Source organism: Eurosta solidaginis, chromosome 4 (genome assembly GCF_040869045.1).
Source record: "Eurosta solidaginis isolate ZX-2024a chromosome 4, ASM4086904v1, whole genome shotgun sequence".
Classification (NCBI taxonomy): Eukaryota; Metazoa; Arthropoda; class Insecta; order Diptera; family Tephritidae; genus Eurosta; species Eurosta solidaginis.
In genome coordinates this window covers 194863483-194887495 of record NC_090322.1, presented here as the reverse complement: position 1 = coordinate 194887495, position 24013 = coordinate 194863483, and the positions used below count along the sequence as shown (strand labels likewise).

The window sequence follows — 24013 nt, the reverse complement described above, 5'->3', positions numbered from 1 at the left end:
CAGCGTTGGTTTGAGGTACGGATGAGGATGCGTTTTCTTCATGCCATTCAAATAGCACTTCAATAATCTGCTCGATTTCCTTTTTTAACTTTTTTTATTAATTTTCAATTACTAGCATTTATTATTATAAAAAAAAAACTTATTACGCAACTTATATTATTTCCACACATCTTTTCACTATTTTTATTTTGTTTGTATAACACTAAGTATGAGTGATCATGTCGTGCAAATAATCGATAACTGTGACAATGATCATAACATCGCATTTCTAGTGTTATTCGAATCGTTTAACAGTCGAATTCTAACCTAGTTTTCGAATCGAAATGCATTAGAGAACTACATTAGAATTCTAATGTAAAATTACAATATTTCTCTAACCTTAGAAACTGTGTTTGCTGGGTAACTAGACCCATGCTAAGGTACGACAAGTCTTACAATATTACAATATTTAAATAATCGAACTTAAAGCTGCACATCTAATTGAGACGCCTAAATCGTTTTCTTTCTCAGTTTACCAAACCTCCACCGCCCACCCTTATTTGTCTCAACTTTTCTACACAAAATTCCACACTTTAAAGTGAATTCTTTCAAAAAGTATTTTAAAGCATTTTATATCCCTGATGACTAAGTTGGCGTGCTTGCAAGATGCAGATAATACTACGTAGCAGACGGATATAAGCACGACGACTAATAAATCAACATATTTCACTGTTACTACCTACTACCTTTACATAAATGAATTTTATGGAAATATGAGCTTTAAGTACTTCAATATTTAAGTGTGAGACGGCCACTCATAAAAGTCAGAGTGTTATTGTCCGAAAGGTGAGTACTATTGGAATTTGTAAACACACATACGCAGGGAAGTGACCTTGTAGGGAAAGCAATAGCTAGTGAGCTTAATTTTATGTTCAGTGCGTTAATTTTTGTAAGTCGCCGTTACACCCTGACTACTTTAGTAATACCTAACCATTCCCTGCTTTATCCGATTTTCATTGCAGTCGATATTTTTGTACTATGATTTTTGCGGTGCGGTATTGTATACGATCTATCCTTATTATATGCATAAATGTGTATTATATGTATTTTTTGTGCCGTTATATATTTTAATATCCCCGCAAGCAAAATAAAGAATGTATAATTTTGTGAAAAATGGCCTAGCATCATTGCATTGCAAACTTGTGTGGCACATTTTTTATAGTAAACGGCTATGCATTTCCTACGTAATGGCAAATATGCAACATCCAGTACCAATTTGTATGGGAAATCAAGAGGAGCACGACGGAGGTTATCGCGCCTTACATTTTTTTTTTTTTTGTGAATATCAAATCAACTACTGTCAAAACAAAACTAAATATGCAAACAAAAAAATGAAAACAAAAAAATGTGGTTCAGGACATGGTGCAATAACCAGGTGAAGTAAGCCGTCAATTGTCTCGCTGCAAATTCTTCTTTGTTCTGTCATTCGGCTATCTGAAAATTTTTCAACAATGTTGTTCCCAAAAAGTGTTATTTTTTGCACTTTTCAGGAGTAAAATATGATCGTTTTAGTACTTTTATCACATAAATTAGTAGGTGAATATCGATTGACCTTTACTGGATTTAATTACAGAGATTCATTATTGGGGTATCTTTGGTGTTGGCTTCCACAAGTAAGGCCGTGCTAAGCTTTTACGTCCATATATGTATGTTTAATTTGTTCCAAAAAAAATTGAAACAGGTCTTTGTTAAAGCAAACTATTTGTATTTACGTCATATCCAAGGATTTTCGCCTGTGCAGCGCTACTGAAGACTTTCGGGGAATGTTTCTGTCATTCCTACAAAAAGAACACCTCACTTATTTAAATATTTCGCTAAAACAATGGAATTCTAAATATAGTGACAAAAAAATTTACTCACTGTTGTTGTTTTGCCCTAAAAATCAGACCAATAAGATAAGATGGATTATAATTTAGAATATATGAATCCGGCTCGATCAAATCGGAATCTTCTGATTCTAGACCGATTGCCGCGTGGCAATATATCCCCTGACATACTTTAGTAAATAATAACTTGGTAAAATTAGTAATACATCATGAATTCAACAGTCAGGAGTTTTTGGGGATCTTCGGATAAAGTCTGTATAATATATTAGAAGGTTTATAATATAGTAGAAGGCTTCCTTCGGACTCTCAACGACAAATCAACAGAGAAGACGCCAATATCAATGCATTTCAAGGGATGGTAACACATTTAAAAGTATTACGATCACTTACAAGTGTGACTTTAAAACTTTTCACCTAACTCGAAGCCCATTTAAGTGCGCAAAGTTACTACAGTTGAACTACATAAAAGGATAACACTTCCTCCTTTTATATCCGGTCGATGAAAGTTTCAACTTTGGTTAAAGTTGAGGTCGTTTATTTAGACGCATTTTTTTTATTCGATGCCAAAAGTAATGTAAACTCCCACTGGTCCAGTGTATCCCTTCTGCATTGGCGTTAGGTGGCACTAATATGCTGAAAAAACACCGTTTCTGTCATGGCTTTCTTAGAAAGATATTTATTTTTCTACTCCTATTTTTCAAAGCGGGTACACATTTTTTCCCCTTCTGACCGTTCAAAATACATCACTACCATTTCAGATGGCGTACATCTTCTATCTTTTCCTATTTACTTCATCTGGTGATTCCACCATGGTTCAGGATCCGTAGCTTCGCTATAGCAACGTTTCGAACTTCAAATACGCACAATTTTGAACTCCCGTACTATTTCGTTTCAATGTGGTATAATACAAGAAAAATCACTTTCAAATCAATTCAATAGTTCGAAGATCTATTCCGCCCTCATAAATGGCAAAAAGAATAACATAGAACTTGTATATCCTTTTCGTATTATATTTCTAGCGACAGCCAATTAAATAGTTGACTTTAAATGCACTCGGGTAAAATTACCGTCTAAAATTAGTTACTTTGCCTGCAGGGATACTATGAAAATATATATTTATATGTTATATATGTAGTTGTATAATTATGTGTACATACATAAGTGCGTGCGTGTATGTGTAAATGGATATAAATGTCATGACTTACCCTTCTTGGTCGGCATTCGAATTTTTCCAATTTATACCATCCATCATCCTCATAGTCGTCGTCTCCTTTGAACACTTTACTTACCCCCAAACAATCGCAATCTTCTTTTACCTCATTGCTTGATTCTTTCAATTCTTCTTCAACCACTTGTCTTGTTAACTCTTCACTAACTCCTGCCTCTTCTAATTCTTCTATACCTACCGCCTCCTCTACAATTGGCTCAACATCTAAAACTTGGACTACTTCTTTTTCTTCCTCTTGTTCTTGTTCTTGCTCTTCTTCTCCTTCTACCTTTACTTCAAATTCTTTTCCCCCTACATCGTCGTTCTGCTCAGCTTTATCAAGAACTGCATCTAAAGCTCGCATCGCTTCATGTTGCTCTTCATCTAATTCTTCCCTCTTTGCAGATCCATCCTCTTCAGTATTCTTTGCAGGTTCTCCTTCTGCTACAATTTCTTCCACTTCTTCTTGTTCAGCTGCTGGTTCTTCATCAAAATCGCTTTCGGGTTCTTCTTCCACTTCCTCTACAATTTCTACCTCTTCCCCTGCCTCTACTTCCGCAGGTTCTTCCTCTTCTGCAGGTTCTTCTTCTTCATCCCTTGCAGCTTCTCCTTTTTCACTCTCTGCGGGTTCTTCTTCTGCCACCTCCGCAGATTCCTCTTCTTCATCTGCAATTTCTTCTTCTTCAGAAAGTTCCTCTGCTTCAACTTCTCCAGGTTCTTCTTCATCCTTATCTTGAATTAGAGCTCGAGTCTCCAAATTTTGCTCTTCATCCTCCTCAGGTTTTTCGTCTTCTGCAGGTTCCGCTTCTGCGTATTCATCCTCCGCAGCATCTACTTCTTCTTCAGCTTCACCAGCAAGTTCTTTTTCCGCAGGTTCTTCTTCTCCACCAGTAAGTTCTTCTGCAGGTTCTTCTTCTTCAGCCTCTTCGTCCACTGCAGGTTCTTTTTCCGCCTCCTCTTCAATGTCCTTTTCAGTGCGCTCTTCCTCATCGTCATCTTCAGCAGGTTCTTCATCTGCCTCGCCCTCCTCGTCAACCTCTTCTTCGTCTTCAGCCTCTCCTTTTACAGGCTCCTCCCTTTCTTCATGCTCTATTTCACCAGCCTCGCCTTCCTCTTCCACTGCTGGCTCTTCAACTGCTTCTTCCTCTCCGTCATCTTCAGGTTCTTCACCTGCTTCATCCTCTGCAGGTGCTTCTTCTGCCGACCATACCTCAACTTCTACGGGTTCTTCTTCTTCTGCAGGCTCTTCCGGTACCTCTTCTGTAGGTTCTTCCTCTACTTCTACGGGCTCGTCTTCCGCAGGGTCTTCCTCTTCTTCTGCTTCCTCTTCTGCAGGTTCTTCTTCTTCATCAGCAAGTTCTTCTCCCGCAGATTCCTCTTCTTCATTCTCTTCAGGCTCCCCTTCATCGTCCTCTGCAGGTTCTTCTTCTGCCTCCTTTTCAACTTCCTCTTCTTCTATGGGCTCTTCTTCATAGTCATCCTTGGCAAGTTCTTCATCTGCTTCGACCTTCTCCTCAACCTTGTCTTCGCCTTCAGCATCTTCTCCTACAGGCTTCTCCCTGTCTTCATCCTCTACTTCATCAGCCTCGTCTTCCTCTTCTACAGGTTCTTCTTCTTTTTCTTCGTTTGCAGGTTCGTATTCGTCCTCTGTAGGCTCTTCTTGGTCGGCTTCTGTAGGTTCTCCCTCTTCATCTTCTTTAGGTTCTTCTTCGGCCTCGATTTCCTCTATATCCACTTCTTTATCTGCAGGCTCTTCGTATTCCGCACGTTCTTCCACGTTATCCTCAGCCGATTCCTCTTCTTCGACTTCTTCAGGTAATTTCGCTGCCTCTTCTTCGTTTTTCTCCCCTTCTTCTTCCCCTACAAGCTCGTCTTCAGCCTCGCCTTCTGCTATTTCCTCTTCGTCTTCTGCAGGGTTTTCTTCATCTGCTGCAGGTTCTTCATCATCCGCTTCCACTTCCTCCTCGTCACCTTGCTCTTGCTCTTCCGCTTCTACCTGTTCTTGTTCTTCAGCCGGTTCCTCTTCTTCTTCTTCTTCCTCTTCCTCTTCACTTTCATTTTCTTCTTCTACCACATCTTTCACTTCATCTTCTGCTTCCTCCTCTGCTGATTCTTCTTCTACTTCTTCCCCTGTCGGTTCTTTCTCCTCTGTAACTTCATCATATTCTCCTTGCCCTTCTGCAGTTTCTTCTTCTTCCTCCACAATTTCCACTTCATCTTCTGTTTCTTCTTCTTCTCCTAAACCATCTTCCTTCTCAACCAGCTCGCCTTCATCTTCTTCATCGTTTTCTACGTCTTCTTCTTCTACTCCGTGTTCATCAATTGTCTCATCTGCGTCTGTATATTCAGCCTCTCCTCTAAATATTGCAATATCTAAAGGTTCTTCCGATTCTTCATATTTATCCCCCATTTCCACCACAGTTTCAGCATCTTCATTTTCGCTTTCTTCATAACCGTCTACTTCATCCACAACATCAAGTTCAAAGTCGTCAGAAACACCGCTGGCTACACTTACCTTTCGTGGTTGATCCTCAACCTCGTCCACTTCTTCATCTTTCGTCACTTCATCCGTGACTTCAATCAATTGCTCCACTTCAACTTCAGCCATAATTTCGTTGTTGTAGTTGGTAGTTTTAGGTAGATTTGTTACTTCTGCAATCGTAAAACGTGGTTGTTGTTGTTGTTCCTCTTTTTCTTGTTGTGGATTTTCGATTGCTATTTTTTCTGGATGTGGCCAGGTGAGTCTATTTGAGCGAAAGCTGTATGGAGTTCGATGACGCACACTGGAAATGGAAAAGCGTCATTTTAAATATGCACAAATACAAAAACAACAATATGTCAACAAATAAAAACTACACGTTACTTGAATTTAAAGAAATAAATATGTGTGAATGTATGTAAGAAACAGAGATGATGCTGCCTTTTTGTTGTTTAGCAATTTGGATCTTCATATATCAAATTGCGAAATTTTTTTTTCAGAGACTTTGATTTTTTATCTATTACGAAACGTTTTGAATACCTTTCTTAATATCAGAATGTAAATCTCATTCAAGGACCTGCTCAATCCCCAGAGCCTAGTACGCCACATCTTTTTATAATGGTTATCGGGCGCTGGTGGTGGGACAGAGACTTTGATGCCAAGCTCTATGGTCGCAACTCGCATCAAAGCTACGACCTTCAAAATATCTTTTATGTATCGTTGCGCCACATCGTAGAAGTTAAATAATGCGGCCACAGATTAAGTAAAGCATGGCTTCTGGAGAGGTCACTCTACAATAGAAGCCAAAGCGGAGATGAGTGCAGTAAAGAAAGCCACGGCAGCTTCTCACCGATCAAGACAGGTAGTATTGCTGGTCACGCCAGATTCCATGAACGCTCTTAACTCAGCCAGGTGAAACGACATGCTTGGGGGAGAAGGGCTATTTCAGGGTAGATGTTGCAGCTGTCATAGATACGCGTAGGTGGGAGATGGCAAAGTTTAAGGAACACTAAAAACGGAGATCGTCATTCTTACGAAGAGACGGATATCCACTATCATTAACATGACGGTTGGGGACTAATAATAATGGAGCAGTAGCACTGTAGGAAATTGGACGGAAATAAGTTCCTGAACTGAATCCATGGTTGAAGCAACCACACGGGGAGATCGAGTTTTACGTGATCCCATTTTTAACCGAAAACGGTTATTTCTTCAAATATATTCACATAATATGTAAGGCTAAACCCCGAAATACCTGTACTGCGGAAATTTAGACGATGAACGCCACGACAACAGCGAAGGAGGGTAGAAGATATGCTTTGCGACCTCTCGCCAGGCAGTGTCATCGACAATAGAACCTGCCGATGCGACAGACGTGCTACAGTCAGCAGATATATGAGACATATCTTATCAGCAAACGAAAATATGGTTGCCTAGACCCTTAGCATGAGAGTAGCCATGGAGCTCACGTTGCGCGTACCCGTACCCGAAATAATGCTAGTTGCGCTCCCAGGTACGGGGTGGTTTGTAAGCTCATTTTTGCAATGTGCTCCAAAATTCGCCCTGGCAGCAGATCCCATTCTTCGAAACCAGTTGCAATGAATCGTCGACCACAACACTCCAAAGGAATGCCTAGAGCACTCCTCTTTGTGTGCTTTCATTTTACTGTGACTTAAGCAATTCTAATTCGGAGCAGAGATTGTATACACTTATTGAATGGCTCCAAACCTATTGAAACTGCAAGTTTATTAGGACTTCGGTTGGGGGATATAGGTGAGTAATCGCACCTATTTACGGGTAAACTGGAGAAAGTGCTCTGTAGCTCATAAGCCATGGATGTCAGAAACTTATCTTTTGCTCTTTACGAACTTCAGATATTGTTCCCCATCATAAGGGACATTCAGATTACGGACTTCCAATGGCGTTCATTGCGTTAAAAGCTTGCGGTGCAAGTATACGTAGTCTTAGCTGAACCTTTCAGCAATTTCTTAGCAATCCCTTCCTTGATACGACATAATTTCTTATAAGATAGACTTCGACGTGGGATAAGTCCTACCGAGATACGAAATGAAAGTAAATTGTTGACACTCAAGGAGTTCTGGTGTTTATCTTTTATCTCATATTGGGTTAACATGTATCCTGATCTTAGCAATGTATAGTCATCATTCCAAGTGACTTTCTGCGATTGATGTGAGATGCTAGTCAAACACGACTTGGCAAAAACTCGTTAAAGTTACTGAACGTGGCTTCGGTGGCCGAAAGCAGGCAGTGCTAAAATTTGTTGCTTGAAAATATGGTTTGGACTATGACGAAGTGAGAACGGCAATATCCCGACTAAAAAATACAATGCACTGGCTGCCGACGGACTACCCGCCGAGCTGTTCACACACGTAGGCGAAGAGTTGGTAAGGAGAATGCATCAACTCCTTTACAAAATATGGTCGGGCACGAGCATGCCTGCAGATTTGAATTTAAATGTACTCTGCCTAATCGAAAAGAAAAGCGATCCCGCAAACCGAGCTAATTACCATGGAATTAACTCGCCTAATACCGCATATAAGGTTCTATCTACTGTGCGTACTGTGCGAAAAAAGAGCGCGTAGTCAAGAAACGCATTGGCCTTTATTAGTACAGCTTAAGACCTGGGACATCTACTATCCTGGAGAAAACTCAAGATAGGGTAATCGACACGCGTCATATTTTTGGTAAGGACGCTCCCTCCAGGCAAGAAAGTATTTCAATCGACAACTCTATTTGTGGGGGCGACCAAAATCGCTTAGGCGGCTAAGCTGCAATTAATGATGATGAAGGTTCAGCCAAACTACGTTCTATCCCCTTTGAACGGTATAAACAATATAATGTAGTAAGAAAAGCTAAACTCAGACCGAGTTTCATTTTAAAAATAGAGTTATTTAATTTTATCATTGCATAGCCATAAAGGGTATTCAATTTTACCAAAGTAACAAAAGCAAAAGCAAGGAATAAAAAGAATATTTTTCAGAACAAGAGATGACAAAACTTGTTTCGCGTACTTGCTTTTGCTGATATGCATTTTCGTTAAACTAAACAGAACATGTGCTTGTATGTATGCATTTGTGTGGGTAAGTCTTCGACTGGACTTTGGAAACATACCGACATACTCTGCAGTGGAACACCAAATCAAATCGTCTTAATAGTCGTACTAAATAGTTCTTATTGAAATTGGAACTAGTCCAAAAAAGACAGAACTTGCGAACTGAAACAATTCGAAAGCTGTAGTGAATTTTTGTGTGGTCAGAAGCTTAAGGAACACCTTGAGACCGGTAACTACTCTAATTTAAAGCATTGCCGTAAATGGGTTTGTGTGCAGGCGGAGTTCTCAGAACCACGAGCGTGTTTAATCTAAACAGAGAACACCTACGAACTCTCACTGGGTACTATACAGGAATAGTCTACGATATCACCTAAGTAAGTTGGATCTAATGGGATACACAAATCTGTCGCTTTTGTGAGCTGGATGATGAAACACCGGTTTAAATTCTCTGCGAATGTTTCGCAAGGCAGAGACTCTCCCATTTAGGTAGTGTGACTCTTAGTCCCTTCGTGATATGGCGTAAAAAGACTGAACATGCAGTAATTTCAAGCACAATTGTGTGGCATGCACCATGCATTGTGTGTGCGTGATTAGAAGCAAACACACCCACAGCAGAATGAGAGTGGGATGGGTTTTGATTACGCATTTCAGAATTAGCTACACCCAGAAAATCGTTTGAAAAAATTGTGATTCATTCAGAATTTGGTGAAAATTTATTCATGAATTTATAAAACTAAACCTTTATATATATATTTCGTCTGCATGTGTGTTTGTGACTGAACTCCTCTAAAACGATTGAACTTTTGCGTGTGTGTTCGAGAAGATTTTAAGATGCTTAAGATTCACAAATTGGTTTAGTTCTTATATTTCTGGGAATTGAACCACGAGTCGACCTATCTAAAAGAAAAAATTTATGATACGATATGCATGAAATTTGTACAGGGTTATTTTCTTGACTAGCTTATTGTTTAGAAAGTGTTCTTTCCGGAGATTGGACCAGAGACCGATCTATTAAGAAAAAAATATACAATTTTTGTTGCGATTCAATTGAAATTCTATATAGGGGTACCGCTTTGCCAAAGATAATATTTGAGAAACTTTTCATTCTGGGAAGTGAACCAGGGGCCGAACTATTCTAAAAACGCTTATGTTGCTATTTGTTTGAAATTTGGTATAGTGGTACTTCCGATACTTGCTCGTTATTTATGAAACTTTTCTCTGCGGGAAGTGGACCAGGGGCCCACCTTTTCAAAAAAAAAATCGAATTTATGGTGCCATTTGCTTGAAATTTAGTGTATACGTTCCTCCTCCTTGACTAGCTTAATATTTGAGAAACATTTATTTCTTTAAAAAGAAGAGCGAGACAGAAAAGGAAGAGTTATACGAAAAGCCAGAAAAATGAGAGCCAGGAGTGGGAGTTGCCGAGAGGAGAAAAAAAAGAAAGAAAGAAAGTGTACCGGCTTCTCTGTTACACGTTTTTAAATTTTTTAAACAGATTATTGTTCAGATCTGGGGACTGTAACTACACAAATTCATATATGTGCAAAGCTCCTCCATCAGTCCTGAGCTGGGAGGGACGACTGCGTTAATTGTGGCCACTTAGTGCCTTAGTGGGAACACCTGCCTTCCCTATTTTAATAGGGAAAGACGTAACACTTACTTCACTAGGATTTCAATGTACATATCTCTGAGCTAAAAAGCGGAAATATGACAGAGTATATGAAAGTAACAAAAAAAATAATAATAATAGTTCATAGAAAATCTCGTATTGCTGCAACTACCTGATGCAATCGCCCCTACCTTTAGAATCTCAGAATTTTGAAGTGCCCATTGTGGACATAACTCTTTGGGAAACAGGGAATCCATATGCACACCCTGACTGAGAGGTCTGCTTCACGGATGGATGAAAAATTTATGACAAAAAAACGTGGGCTGGCATCTATGGGTCGAACTTCAAGAAATTGGTATCAATCGGATGCTATCGCACAAATTTTCAGGCAAAAATTCATGCAATGGAAGTTTGCGGTGGCAAATGTGTACGAAGCAGTTTATCCTCGTGGAGTATCCTCATTATGTCAGACAGCCAGGCAACCTTACGTACCTTGCAACTATTTTTAATCTAGTGGATGATCGCATTGCAGTTATAAATGCTCTGGGAGTCAAAAACAAGTTTTTGTTAGAATGGTTTTCTGGGCATAAGGAACATGAAGGTAATGAACAGTCAGAATGCCTAGCCAAGTAGGGTGCTTTAGCATTATTCTAAGGCTAACGACAGAGCGGAAAATTAAAAGCTATGAAAATTATTACTTATGCCAAAAAACCTATCAAGCTTATAAAATATATAAAAATAAAAATTGTTTCTAGCCTGACATAGCTTATAGCGAGCACTCTGCCGTTAACCTAAGGACCAGAGCCCTTTTGTGAACTTCCAAAGGCACACACTATGTAAACCATAAGTAACTGGGGAAGTAGACCGTGCCGTGCAAAAGTTTGGCCCTTATGTTGAGAAGGTCTTGGCATTTTTTTTATTTTTGATCTTTAAAATACAGCCGAAATTGTTTTTTGTTGTAACTTGATAATTTTAAACCTGATTTTTAAATTTGGTATGAGATTATTGTCTTGAGAATCCTAGTATTTCTAATAATGTCCTTTTGAGTTCCGGAGTTGTTTTCGTATAGTTTTTTTCTGCTTAACCAATGGTAGCGCCTTAAAGTATGATTTTCTCATCACCAAACTATGTAAACGAGTACGTGAGAACGACTACAGAGCTCATTAAAAGGAACTATAGAGATTATTAAGGCAAAAATCGGCTGTATTTGCAAGGAGCAAAAATCATTGTTTTTTTTACTTTTTCGAGATCCTCTCAACATATGCTGCAAATTTAGAAGGAGGACTTTTGCAACTTTTCTTTTTCGTGTGGGGACCAATCCAGTCTAATGCCCAGAGTAAATGCAATCCAAATTGTTTATGTTTCCAACAACGAGAGTATCAGCCAAACTTATTAATCTAAGCAGAGAGGGGAACTACGAACTGTTGTTGTTGTAGCGATAAGGTTGCTCCCCGAAGGCTTTGGGGAGTGTTATCGATGTGATGGTCCTTTGCAGGTTACAGATCCGGTACGCTCCGGTACCACAGCACCATTAAGGTGCTAGCCCGACCATCTCGGGAACGATTTATGTGGCCACATTAAACCTTCAGGCCATTCCCTCCCTCCCCACTATAGCTATATATTGCGCTGGCAACCTGAAGGGCTGCGCTACACAGCCCCTTGAATCTGGTATTTTAGTCGCCTCTTACGACAGGCATACCTACCGCGGGTATATTCTGATCCCCTAACCCGCTGGGGACCCTACGAACTGTCACTGGGTACTATACTGCACGCTGTAGTTTACGATATCACCTAAGTAAGATAAATCTAGTGGGTACAAAAATCTGCCGTTTTGTGAGCTGTAGGATGCAATGGCGGGTCACATTCTCTGCGAATGCGTCGCTCTAGCAGGGCAGATACTCTCCCATATAGGTAGCGTGACTCTTAATCGACTTTGGTGATATGGAGTAAAAAGCCTCAAGAGGTGGACCATAATATTTATTTATTTATTTATTAGTCTACAAATTTAACAAATAATCAGACTAAATATAGTTACGGATTACAGATTAATTACAGAAGCATACAAATTGAACAAAATTATATTATAAAATATGTATATATATTATTAAATCAGTTGTCGGGATGGACGGTGATGCCGAGCAACGGGAATTGATTATTATTGCTGTCGGAATGGACGTGATTTCGAGCAGCTGATGTATATTTAACACACAAAAAGTAGGGCTGCGATGTGTGGGAGGTTGGAGGGGACGTGATTCCAAGCCACCCACCCAAATCATTGCGTATTTAAGGTAGTCAGCAGATATTTTTTTATTACGTGGAGTGAGTCACACGTATCAATGTTTTTGCCGTGCCTGTTGAAGTCAGTACTAGAGCTAACGATTTCTCGAACATGTTCGAGAAGAGATTTCTCGCGGGTCTCGCCTTCTTGCGAGATTCTCGAATCTCGAATTATACGCAAGGCTCGCGAGCTTCTCGACATTCAACTTAATCGATTCATTGGCTGTTTTATATAGAGCTTACGATTTCTTCTGGAGCACAAGGCAAAATGTCCACAAAAAACCCCGAAATATATAGAATATTGCCAATGCAGCGACTGAATTGAAAGTCGAGAAGATCGCAAGTATTACGAGTAATTCGATATTCGAGAATCGCGCGAGCCTTACGAGTAATTCGTGATTTGAGAATCTCGCGAGACTTACGAGTAATTCGAGAATCTCGCGAGAAGCCGTGTTCTTGATGTCTCGTTGAAAAATAAAATATTGCGAACAAAATTATATGCATAATAAATATGTTTTGAGTTAAATGTCATTGAAGCAATATAATCAACAAAAAAGTCACAAGTAAAGTGTATAAATACTGTCCATGCAGCGATTAAGTAAGAATGCCGAGAAGCTCGCGAGATTTACGAGTACTTCGAGACACGAGAATAAGAAGTCGAGTTCTCGATTTCTCGGGTCTCGAAAATCTCGTTTGTGTTCAAGAAGAAATCGTAAGCTCTAAGTCAGTACACAGACAACGAAGAGGTTCGTGCATTTCTAAATTCGATCTGCATGTGCTTATATATGAAGCGGTTGAAAATGTCTAGATGGTCTAAAGGGTACATTAAATAAAATTTTACCAAGCAGAAAAGGGCTATTTACCATCCCTCCAATAAGTTTTACTACAAATAACACACCTGCAATCTCCCTACGACTACGTAATGTAGGGAGCTGAATAAGTTTTAAACGGCAGGAGTAGGGAGGAAGAATGCTTGAGGGGTCCCACGGTACGTCCCTTAGCGCAAAAATCAGGTATTGCTTTTAAACCGACTCTAATTTGTCGCAGTGCGTCTAGTAACGAGGGTTCCAGATTATAGAAGCGTATTCTAATATTGGCCGCACCAAAGATATATAGAGAGTTTTAGTAATATATGGATCATCGAAGGTGCTTGAATACATTAAAATCCTCCACATACAGTAATTAGCTGAAAATTCAAGCACAATAGAACCTAATAAAGGTGGCAATGGGTTCAGGCCTAGTAATAATAATAACTGCAATAGTATTTTGACGTTAGCTAGGGCGTTTTTGGAAAAATTTTCTATGAACTGGCAGCCGAGATAGGGTGATATTCCACTTAGCAGTCGATTTTCTTAATATTTTATTTTTAAAAGTTTCAAACTTTTTTATATTAATTAAGTTTGTAAGGTGAATTTGCAAGATCACTCATACACTCACAATAAATACGTTTTATGTGCTTTTTGACAATCTTCAAGAGGTATTATATATATGTACAATTAAAAAAAAAAACACAATGTATAAAAAGAAATTATATTTTTTCTATTCACCTTATTTCTTGTAGTTACGTTTATAACGTTTTTTGGCAATTATTTTTACACGCTTATTCTTATATGTGTGTGCGTATATATTTTTTTGTATCACCTTAAGCGCTTTAGTTTAGCACACACTAATTAATTAAGTTTAGATATCGAATTTGGTTTAAGTAACAAACGGTACAAATGATTAAACCAAAAAAGGGAATAAAAGTTCTTGTCTGCAACTATTTTCTTGTTTGTTTGTATGTGTAAACCGACTAGGCGACGCACGGCAAACGAAAAAAAATTTTAATTATATACACAAATATTTCTAAATTATTTGAATAGCGACAAAACAAGACGATACCACAGAAATGCGTCCGATTCCGGCGGGTTGTTGCTCTCGAATACAACTCGAACGAGTAAAGTTGGAGCAACTTAAACTATTGCTTTGTGGCGGGTTTGGTCTGACGATAGGCAGCAGAGAGCTGCAGAGCTGCACCTTCCCATAGCGAGTTGACTCAGACACAGCAACAATATGGGTGCACTAATAACAACAACAACAAAGGCAAAAACACAGGCAGAAACGTGAGTGATAGCAACATTCACCATATCAGCAACACACAAAAACCGACAGCCAGCCAGCAAAAGGCAGATGCAATATAATGTAATAAAGCAGCACAAAGTATTTGTTGGTATCTGTGTAGAAAGGTGGTGGGGATGTTGGGTAAAAAGTCGTCTGTGTGTGCGGATTGGAGCTAAAATGAAGAGCAGAGCACAACGCGTGAGTGAAGTACATATGTATGGATATCGGCGATAACGAGAATGCCGGCACTCCATTTAGCTTACAACACATACAAACGCACTTATGTATGTAGATACAACAAGTAAGGACGTCTTAGTTTTGATATAGCTCCAAAACGTTTAATATTGTACAATTACATCAATCTTTTTCACATTGCACTATTTTGGTGCAACACCAAAATAAGCTTTGATATTACTTCGAAAAGTGTTAACACTGCACATAATTTTGTTTGTTTTCTTTGTTTGTACTCTTCAAATTTTTTTTAAATACTAAGAGAAACTCAAATTTTAAACCTAGTTTTGTAATGCTAAATGATGGTTTACAATAGCATTTAAACAATGTTTTTTAGTGTTTAGTTTCGAAAACGTTGCAACAAATTATATAGTCAATCAATAAACTATTGCGGAACTAAGCTTAAAGTTTATGTCGTCGAAAAATACTCTCCAAAGGTTTTGGATGTGAATCTTGTACGAGCCCGGCCTCTACAAGGGCGATTTGGTTGACCTTTGACCGAACTTTTGAATCGCTTCACTTTGCTTTATCTGATATTATTTGAGGCGTTGAGATGTGCATATTTAATCATATTAGGGTGGTTCTTACATATCAAATATACGAATTATTCCAGTCTCACCATTTCAAATGTCATAAGAAGGTTCCGGACTACATTTTCTATGCTATACTATAACACTAGGTGTTGTTTTTTTTGCAAGCGAACTTGAAAAACGCTTCAACTAGCTAAACAGTTTCATTATGGCAAAACCATACAGATGGTAACTTTTTTTTAGCTGCTTTGACATTTCTACTTCTAGCGCAGTATGTTTTTGACACTCAACCAGAGAATTACAAAAACAAAATACATGAAATGCGTGTGTTTATTTGTATGTATGTATGTCACCCTGCCGCCACGCTGTTATTTTGTTATTTTTGTTTATCTGCACATTCGTATGTTCATTATATCCGTTTGTTCACAATAGTGCCCTATTTTTGAATATGCAACACTATACAACACTATCAATCAGGTCGACAATTACCTACCGCTTAGCCAACTCAACTCGATTACTTTTTATTGTTGCTTTCCATGAAATTCGGTAAGCTAGCTAGTATTTTAATTGTAATAGTTTGCAACGAAATACAGCTACTATACTATAGAAGATACAAAAAAAAAATAATTAAATTTTTTAATCTCCATAGGAGAATCGTCGTAACTTTGACCCCTACACTGAGAGAAAAAGTCGTTCTAAAACGAACGAAGGAAGCTCAAAATTAAGAACATTCGTTGACAAAATTCTGTTAAGTACACTCAGAGAAAAACGCCGTTCTAAAATCCAGCAACACTGGACTCAATTCAAGCTTTTCATGTTCTTAAAAAACGAACGACCTATTCTCAAAACAACAACCTTGTTCTTGAACTGATAACCATTTTCTTGAAAAGAGAACGGCTGGTCTTAAAATATGAACAAATGTTCTATTAATGAGAACAATATTCTCAAATTAAGAACAATGTTCTTAAATTAAGTTCAAGAAAAGAGAAACGGTATAAATTGTGTGTACTACAATGTTAAATACAGCATTTGGCACAAGCTATTAAGCAGTTGTAGTGGCCCAGCAGCTACGATGTTGCTGTTGCGATCGTGTGGCACGAGTTCGACCATCGTCAAACTCTGAAGTTTTTTAAAACAATTTTTTTATATTCTATTTTTTTAACTCTTATTTTTCGTTGAGTTCCATTCACATATGCACAGGCAATTCTCAATCTTGTTATGCAATGTTTTAAATATATATTCAGGTTACATCATCTAATAAGAAGAATTTCTCAATAAGAGAAATATGTATGTATATGAAAAAATGCATATTATGCGTTTTTTCTAATCTTTTGAAATTTTAATAATAATTTTTTTTGTTAAAAATATTTTTTATTGATGACAAAAAAATTATTTATTAATAAAAAATAAATAAATGGTACCTTCCCACTCCCCAAATCATTCTCGAAGCGTGAGCACGAATGATCTTAAATCAAGCCCAAGTAGTGCTTAAAATGAGCACAGAAGGTTCACTTATCAATACCAAACTGGTCATAAAATATGAACGGTGTGCTTGGAAAAACTGTTCTTAAAACAAGTCCATCGGTCGGGAGTTAAGAAAAAAATGTTTCATTTGTAATTTAAAGTGTTTTACACCACAGTTTATTTTTGGCATATGCTCACAATGATTTTGAACTGGTTTAGAAATATTTAGAAACTAGAGCAAGAGAATAAATTTTTCCAAAACACAGTAGCTTTGCTATGAAGTCCTTGTGTGGTTGAGGGTCACTTAAAAAAGAACGTGCCTCAAAAAATTAGAGAGGGTATGTAGGCAATCAATACTTAACATAACGGGAGCCTAGAAAATAACACCGACCACTGCACGGTGTGCCGTTCTCCACATTCCTTCTGTAGATCTAGTGGCGAAAAACAAAGCGTTAACAACTACAACGAGACCCAATACCTCCGCTTGACCTGTGCTCGGAAGGCTAAGACTCCAGCTATTAGGAGTCGCACATCTATCAGATCTAGAAGCAGCAACAAGCATATGTCCCAGAAATTTCTGGTTTCTGAAAGGGTTTTCAGTTTGGTCGTTGAGCAAACTTCTGGTAACCGTTTGGACTCTTTCAGTCTATGTTAGGTCCTCACGGATCAGTCAGTTCAACCTAACCTAACCTTCCATTGCTTTGAGTTTTGCATACACAAAAATGTTCTTCTTAATCTAAAAATCTTCCTATAAAAACCTAAATATACAAAATTGGTTGAAAATCATGGCCTAAAGAGATTATTGACCCGACCTTCAATCAGATCTTTTGGGATTCGATCCTATGTAGCATCTAAAATAGCCGCTGTTAAGGTAATCTGTCAGAGCTTAATTTCGTTATAAGATGATATCGTGTAAGCGGACAGACGGATAAACATTTTGCAATAGATTTATTATCTAATGCTGATGGCTTTGTTGCTACATTTCTCGGTGCGTTAATTCATTTACAAAACCATCTTCAGGCGAAGGTTTGTATTTACTATGTTTACAAAGCACAACTGAGTATAAAAATAAAATAAATGTAAGGCGCGATAACCTCCGAAGAGATCTAAGGCCGAGCTTCTCTTCCAATTTGCGTCGTGCTCCTCTTGATTTTCCCTACAAATTGGCCGGACGGGACCTACATGTTTTATGCCGACTCCGAACGGCATCGGCAAGGCAGATGAGTTTTCACTGAAAGCTTTTCATGGCAGAAATACACCCGGAGCGCTTGCCAAACAGTGCCGAGGGGCGACCCCGCTTAGAAAAATTTTCTTCTAATTTAAAAACTTTATTTCTAAAATTTTGATGTTGCTTTTTCCGGGGTGCGAACCCAGGGCATACGGTGTGGTAGGCGGAGCACGCTACCATCACACCACGGTGGCCGCCAACACAACTGAGTATACAAATAAGAATAATAAATTAAATCAGAATAAACACATACACGGTTATGCGCTACATACTATATGTATAGCAAGTGACTCAAAATGAACATTTAGTGTGAAACAACAACGGAACTGACGATAAACATAAAAATCAGGAAAAGTTGCAAAAAACAAAAAATTATTCGCAAAAATACAGCTGCAAAGCTTATAGCATATCCATGAGTGAATATACATTACAACAACAACTATAGCTAAGGAGCAACTTGGCACTACGTGAGTTGGTGTTGTGGTAATAATAACAAGTTTAATTTGTACCCAGTAGTTAAACCAACTCGTTGCCAATTACCTTATAATAACATAAAATGTAAATATTAGGCCCCAATTACTCAGACGACTCGTACTTTTTTTGTTTTAGCAATAAAGTCACTCGCCGAAGATTTTGGTATCGTGCGTTCCGGAATATAGCACTATTATGGTGCTGGCCTGGAACGATTTGATGTGGTCACGTACAACCTTCTATATCATCCAACCCTCTCCTTCCGTGAGGAACTTATGAACGCCAGAGCTTCGACTGCTAAATGAACAGGACACGTATTGCGTTTTACGATCCGTGACTAAAAATGAACAGGTTTCGATTTTGGTAGGTGTGGCTGACTATTTGTTTGGAGAGGCGATAATTTGCGCTATGCAATCCCTTATATCCCTACTCAGACGACTGTCATGTTTGAATACGTTCAATCCATGATAATTATATCATTTAGTTCGGACGAAAATATACCTGTACAAAGTATATAATAGAGTGCTATAAATTGGGAGCATTTACCAGTAATGTGGAAAAGGTACCCCTAACCACCACACAGGAAAGGCGATGGATGGGAAAGTTATGAATACAATCGGGGATTTCGACATCTACTATAAAGGAAATCGAAAAATTTAAGAATATTTTCTTAGGTGGTGAAAAGTTACTTAGCAAATTCATGTGCTTGAAGATATCGTTCGGAGTCTTCATAAAATATATGTATGTAGGTCTCGTCCAGCCAATTTGTTGCACGATGACAAACTAGATGAGAAGCTGAGCCTTAATCTCCTCGAAGGTATGTATATTGCGCCAAGTTATTGTTATAACGATTCTCACTCTAGCCACATACCCAGACGGAAAGGTTTGCCGTATTTGAATCATTTATCAGATGATAAAGTAGATTACGATTATGGCTATTAATTGACTGACGTAATTGAAACACCTCACAGATAATCTAGAAGATAATTGAACTTTTCCTATACAAGTTAACAAATATTAATATGAATCAAATGCTATACCACAAAATGTGAGTGCATTTTAATACTAAGAATATCAAACTTAGCCGGTCCCAATTAATGAAGGAATTGTATGTCGCGTATAAAAAGAAAATAGAACATAAAATATCGGTGAAGTTGTAGAATACTCCATAAGTCCTACGCCGCTTAAATCCTTGAACCATATCTACATATGTATGTTCAATAAACGAAATTTTATTGGTAAGGTTGAAATAGGCATAGATTTATAGGGATTTGTGAAAAAAAATATTCTATTCAGGGCAGGCGACGGAGGCACTTCTCGCTAAACTGTTCGACAGGCGGGTGGGACACTTCACTCAAACAAAATTGTTCGGAGCGCGATCTACGTAACACTTGCACTAATCATTGGTTTAAATCAAATAGACTCAGAGCAACAACGATTTATATAGCGATTTCTATGGCAATTATAAATAATTAAAAGTATACGTACCCAGGTGGCGTGGAAGCCCTATTTTTCCATAAACACATTTAGTTGATTCTTGAAATCCCATTGAACTCCTAATTTTTCTAAAAACACATCCCAGATCTTGGCTATTTAAATGAGAAATTTCATCGAAGTCCGTCCAGCTGTTCTGACGTGATTGAATAACAAACACAAACATCCAGGCATGAAAACCTCTTAACATCCAAATTTTTAGATTTGTAATGTTACTAAGATGAGATATAAACTGCCTACTGTTTTTCGGTTAAGCGAAAGTTTTTCGGTGACCATGCTTAAATAATTGAGAGGTTCGTAATTTGGCAAATGGTTCCTATAGCAATAGTCTCTAGTTTTTCCATTACGAGCGGCTCATGAGTTCAAAAGAGAAACGCTTTAATTTATTTTCGAATTTTTATGACAGACTGTAATCTAAAAATAAAAAGGGGCTTATAGCAATTTGTCTACTCGGCTTTAAAAGCTGGGCTCAAATCGTGCTTTTCGTGATCGGTTCGACAATCGTATGGGGAAAGTTCACTTCACTGATCGTATGAGAGGCAATATTGGTATCGAGACATTTGTACGTTCATAATCGGACAAGGTGTTTAATATATTCGGTTTGTAATAGAAAAGATGGCATTCAAATATTCAAAATATTATGCTATATTATATTTTATTAATATAATGGGATAATTATGCAGAGGTAATTTTTGACCAATCTCATAGGTTATCCATATATGCTTAATATATACACTGACTTGTTAACGGTCCTATCGGTGGAATGTGAGACAGTCGATGTGAACGGAATACCGTATTTATATACCTGTACTTTGTCAGGAGTCAGCCGAAGTTTGGAGCTGCCAGACCACTGCAGCGTGTTCCAAAAATGATGCAGTTATGAAGGATACGGTGAGCATGAAGATTTTCAGTGAGTTATGCGTTAGGGAGTTTAATATCCAATCGGATTGTCAGGGAGCTAAACAATCACTAAGCGCCAAAACTTTGCTGTCTTGAAATAGAAAAGGAATTGGAAGATCTCACTTATGTACATACTTCATGTTTATTCCTTCTGTTTGCTTGTTATCTTTATTTTATATTATTCAAAATAATTATTCATATCTCTAGGTCCATATGTCATTAATGCGATCCACCATTTGTTGTGATTTAATAAATAAGTTTCGATCACGGATCGTAAAACGTAATACGAGCCCTGAATTGTATACGAAAGCCTTTTTGCTATTGTATGCAATTTTGTGACGCTTTCGAGTTATGGAGTTCATTTACTGAACTCGCAATACTAAATAACTAATTTTACGAGACAAGTTTCTCGATCACGGAAGACGTGATTGGATCCTCGGGGCTATATCGTGGCATACGATCCGTGGTCGAAGTTAATTTTTTAAATCGCAACAGCACTGAAATTGTAAAACGAATTAAGGAAATATGACTATGAGTACTCATTAGATCCATAATTTATTATAATTTTTACGATCAGTTTGACGGATTCATATTGATCGTTTGAATGAAAATCGTTTTCGATACGTGATCGTAAAACACGATACGGGCCCTGCTAACTCTGCTTTTTATTATATTTATTATATTATATTTTATTTTTCATATTGCTCCAGACTACTAAACCTAAAAACGAAGTCCAAAAAAAATATTTTGAAATTTCGAAGAATGACTGTAGTTTTCATTAAATTGAGCTTTATTGATCTAATAAAACATTTTATTGAATGAAGTTTTGGCGAATTATGTTTGAGTGAAAAAGTACTTTCGAGCGCAAGTGATTTTTACAGCACTCAATCTATTGGTGTGACTGTCGCTACTTATGTATAAGCCCTCCATAACTCTAACCACTCAAAAATTGAAAGGAATCCCGCATTGCAGGCGCCGATACAAAAAAACAAATACCAAAAATATGCATATTACCCACCAAAAAATTATGTTAAATAAATTATGTTATTAAGAAATAAAAAAAAAAAACAGAAGATTACAGACATACATATCTAATTAAAATGATTAGGGCCGAAAATATGATCTAAACACTTCATACACAGCAGCACCTAATTCCGTATAACAAACCACATAATTTAATCAAAATTCGATCCTGACACGTGTATTGAACTTTAATATGATGGCAGCCTTAAAATAACCTCTCTGCAAGGTAGTTGAAGTCTCTAGCAGCTGTTGGCGTGCAAAATGAGGAATAAGTACATAAGAAACATATTAAATATGAAGATGAAAACCCAGTACAATTCGGTACAAATTTTCACGAGTTTTGTCATTCGCAAATTCCCCTAATGCTTAAGTTCAAACTAGCGTGTCGTATACCAGCCCTATTATTCATTAAGTTGTCTATTAAAAAAGGTGTTAAACTTAAACCATTATTCTAAGCTGGTATCAATCTTTTTCACATTTCATTTTATTCTCAATTGCGCATCTTCGTTTTTGACAGAATAACCGTGCAGGCCAGAATCGCGTTTACATGAACTGGTAACAATTTTCGGTTACATAATACATACACCGATAACAAATTTACCGGTAACGTTCGGAATAACGTCGTTAATTTCAAATGCTACAAACTGACCTTAAACAAATACGAGAAGACATTTAATAACATTTGATGAAACTCTTTAAAAATGTATCTAAATTTTTTTGGTGGGCGTCTCAATTGAATCAATTTATTGTTCGTATATTTTTTCAATTTTTTTTGCTAAATGTGGCACACTCGTGCATATTTGTCAAAGATTTTTTAGTGTTTTAGACATTAAAATTTTGAGTTTTTACATGAAACTCATGGGAAGCTCCATGACAAACGGAACCTTGGTGCTGAGATAATTTTTTCTTATAAAACTGGAGACTGGATATAAATCGTATATGTTGTTAATGTAAAAACCTCCAATCAACCTAAAAATAAAGCGCTGATTTAATTATTTCAATTAGGTTGAAATAGCTTGTTTCGAAAAACCTATCAAACGATTTGTAATTTATCTCTCGAATGATTTTTCTCTAATATCAATGATTAGTAAGAAAAATAACTACCGTAATTCATACTTAATTAACGAAGCTGATTAAAATACCAAATTATATTAGCCCTATATTATTGTTATTTGATTTATCGAATAGTATAGGAACACAATCTCTAAGAAGATACAGAGGAAAAGCAAAGCCGCCATGGTGGAGCAATGAGCTGAGTCTACTAAGAAGACAGGTAAGAGAAATGTTTAAGCTACCAAAGACCGCGGAAAGCGAAGCGTATCGGGACGACTACAGGGATCTACTGATGATCTACAAGCGTGAAATTTCCAGGTCGAGTTGGAAAAGTTTCTGTACGGACATAGAGTGCTCCAGCGAAACAGCACGGTTGAGAAAAGTCCTAGCAAAGGGGAAACATAGTCCTGGGACTAATAAAGAAAGAGAACGGGGAATGGTCACGTAATAGTGAGGAATGCCTTGAGGTGCTTCTCGATACAGATTTCCCATCGGGAGTTGGTTTAGAAGAGCCAGCAGACAGCACTCACACTTCGATCACGGAGCGGGTAGTGCCGGGCTTGGTGACTGATACCAAGATCGAATGGGCCGTGAAGACGTTTGCTAAGTTTAAATCGCCAGGCCCAGATGGTATATTCCCGGCCATGCTACAAGTTTCAAGTAGGGAGGTCGTGGAATGGTTTAAAATAATATTCGATGAGTGCATAACACTGAATCATGTACCGCACTCTTGGAGAACTGCTCGTGTAGCTTTCCTACCAAAGGCGGGAAAGATCGGTCACGTGTATGCCAAAGATTACAGACCCTTTAGCTTAACATAATTTCTGCTGAAAACCTTTGAGAGGCTGATAGATGTTTACATAAAGCCCAACGTGGATGAAAAGCTGCTCTCCACAACACAACATGCGTACACCAAAGGCAAGTCGGTAGACACCGCATTGCATAGAGTGATAATAAGCGTAGAGAAAGCCCTGGAATATAAGGAATATGCTCTAGGAGTCTTCTTAGA

General features: G+C 37.9%; 1 protein-coding gene across 3 annotated transcripts in view; it reads right to left on the bottom strand.

The window, feature by feature from the left end:
- The window catches only part of LOC137250857 (coactosin-like protein), an 84829-nt gene that overhangs the window by 46848 nt on the left and 13968 nt on the right, over nt 1-24013 (bottom strand). The window contains exons 1-2 of one of the 3 annotated variants that reach the window (XM_067784481.1): nt 14058-14434; nt 5588-5855 (exon numbers count right to left, since the gene is read on the bottom strand). In XM_067784481.1, the coding sequence (XP_067640582.1) occupies nt 5588-5680 (93 nt within the window). In that variant the 5' untranslated portion in view covers nt 5681-5855; nt 14058-14434. The other 2 variants (XM_067784480.1, XM_067784479.1) reach the window with 2 other exon arrangements.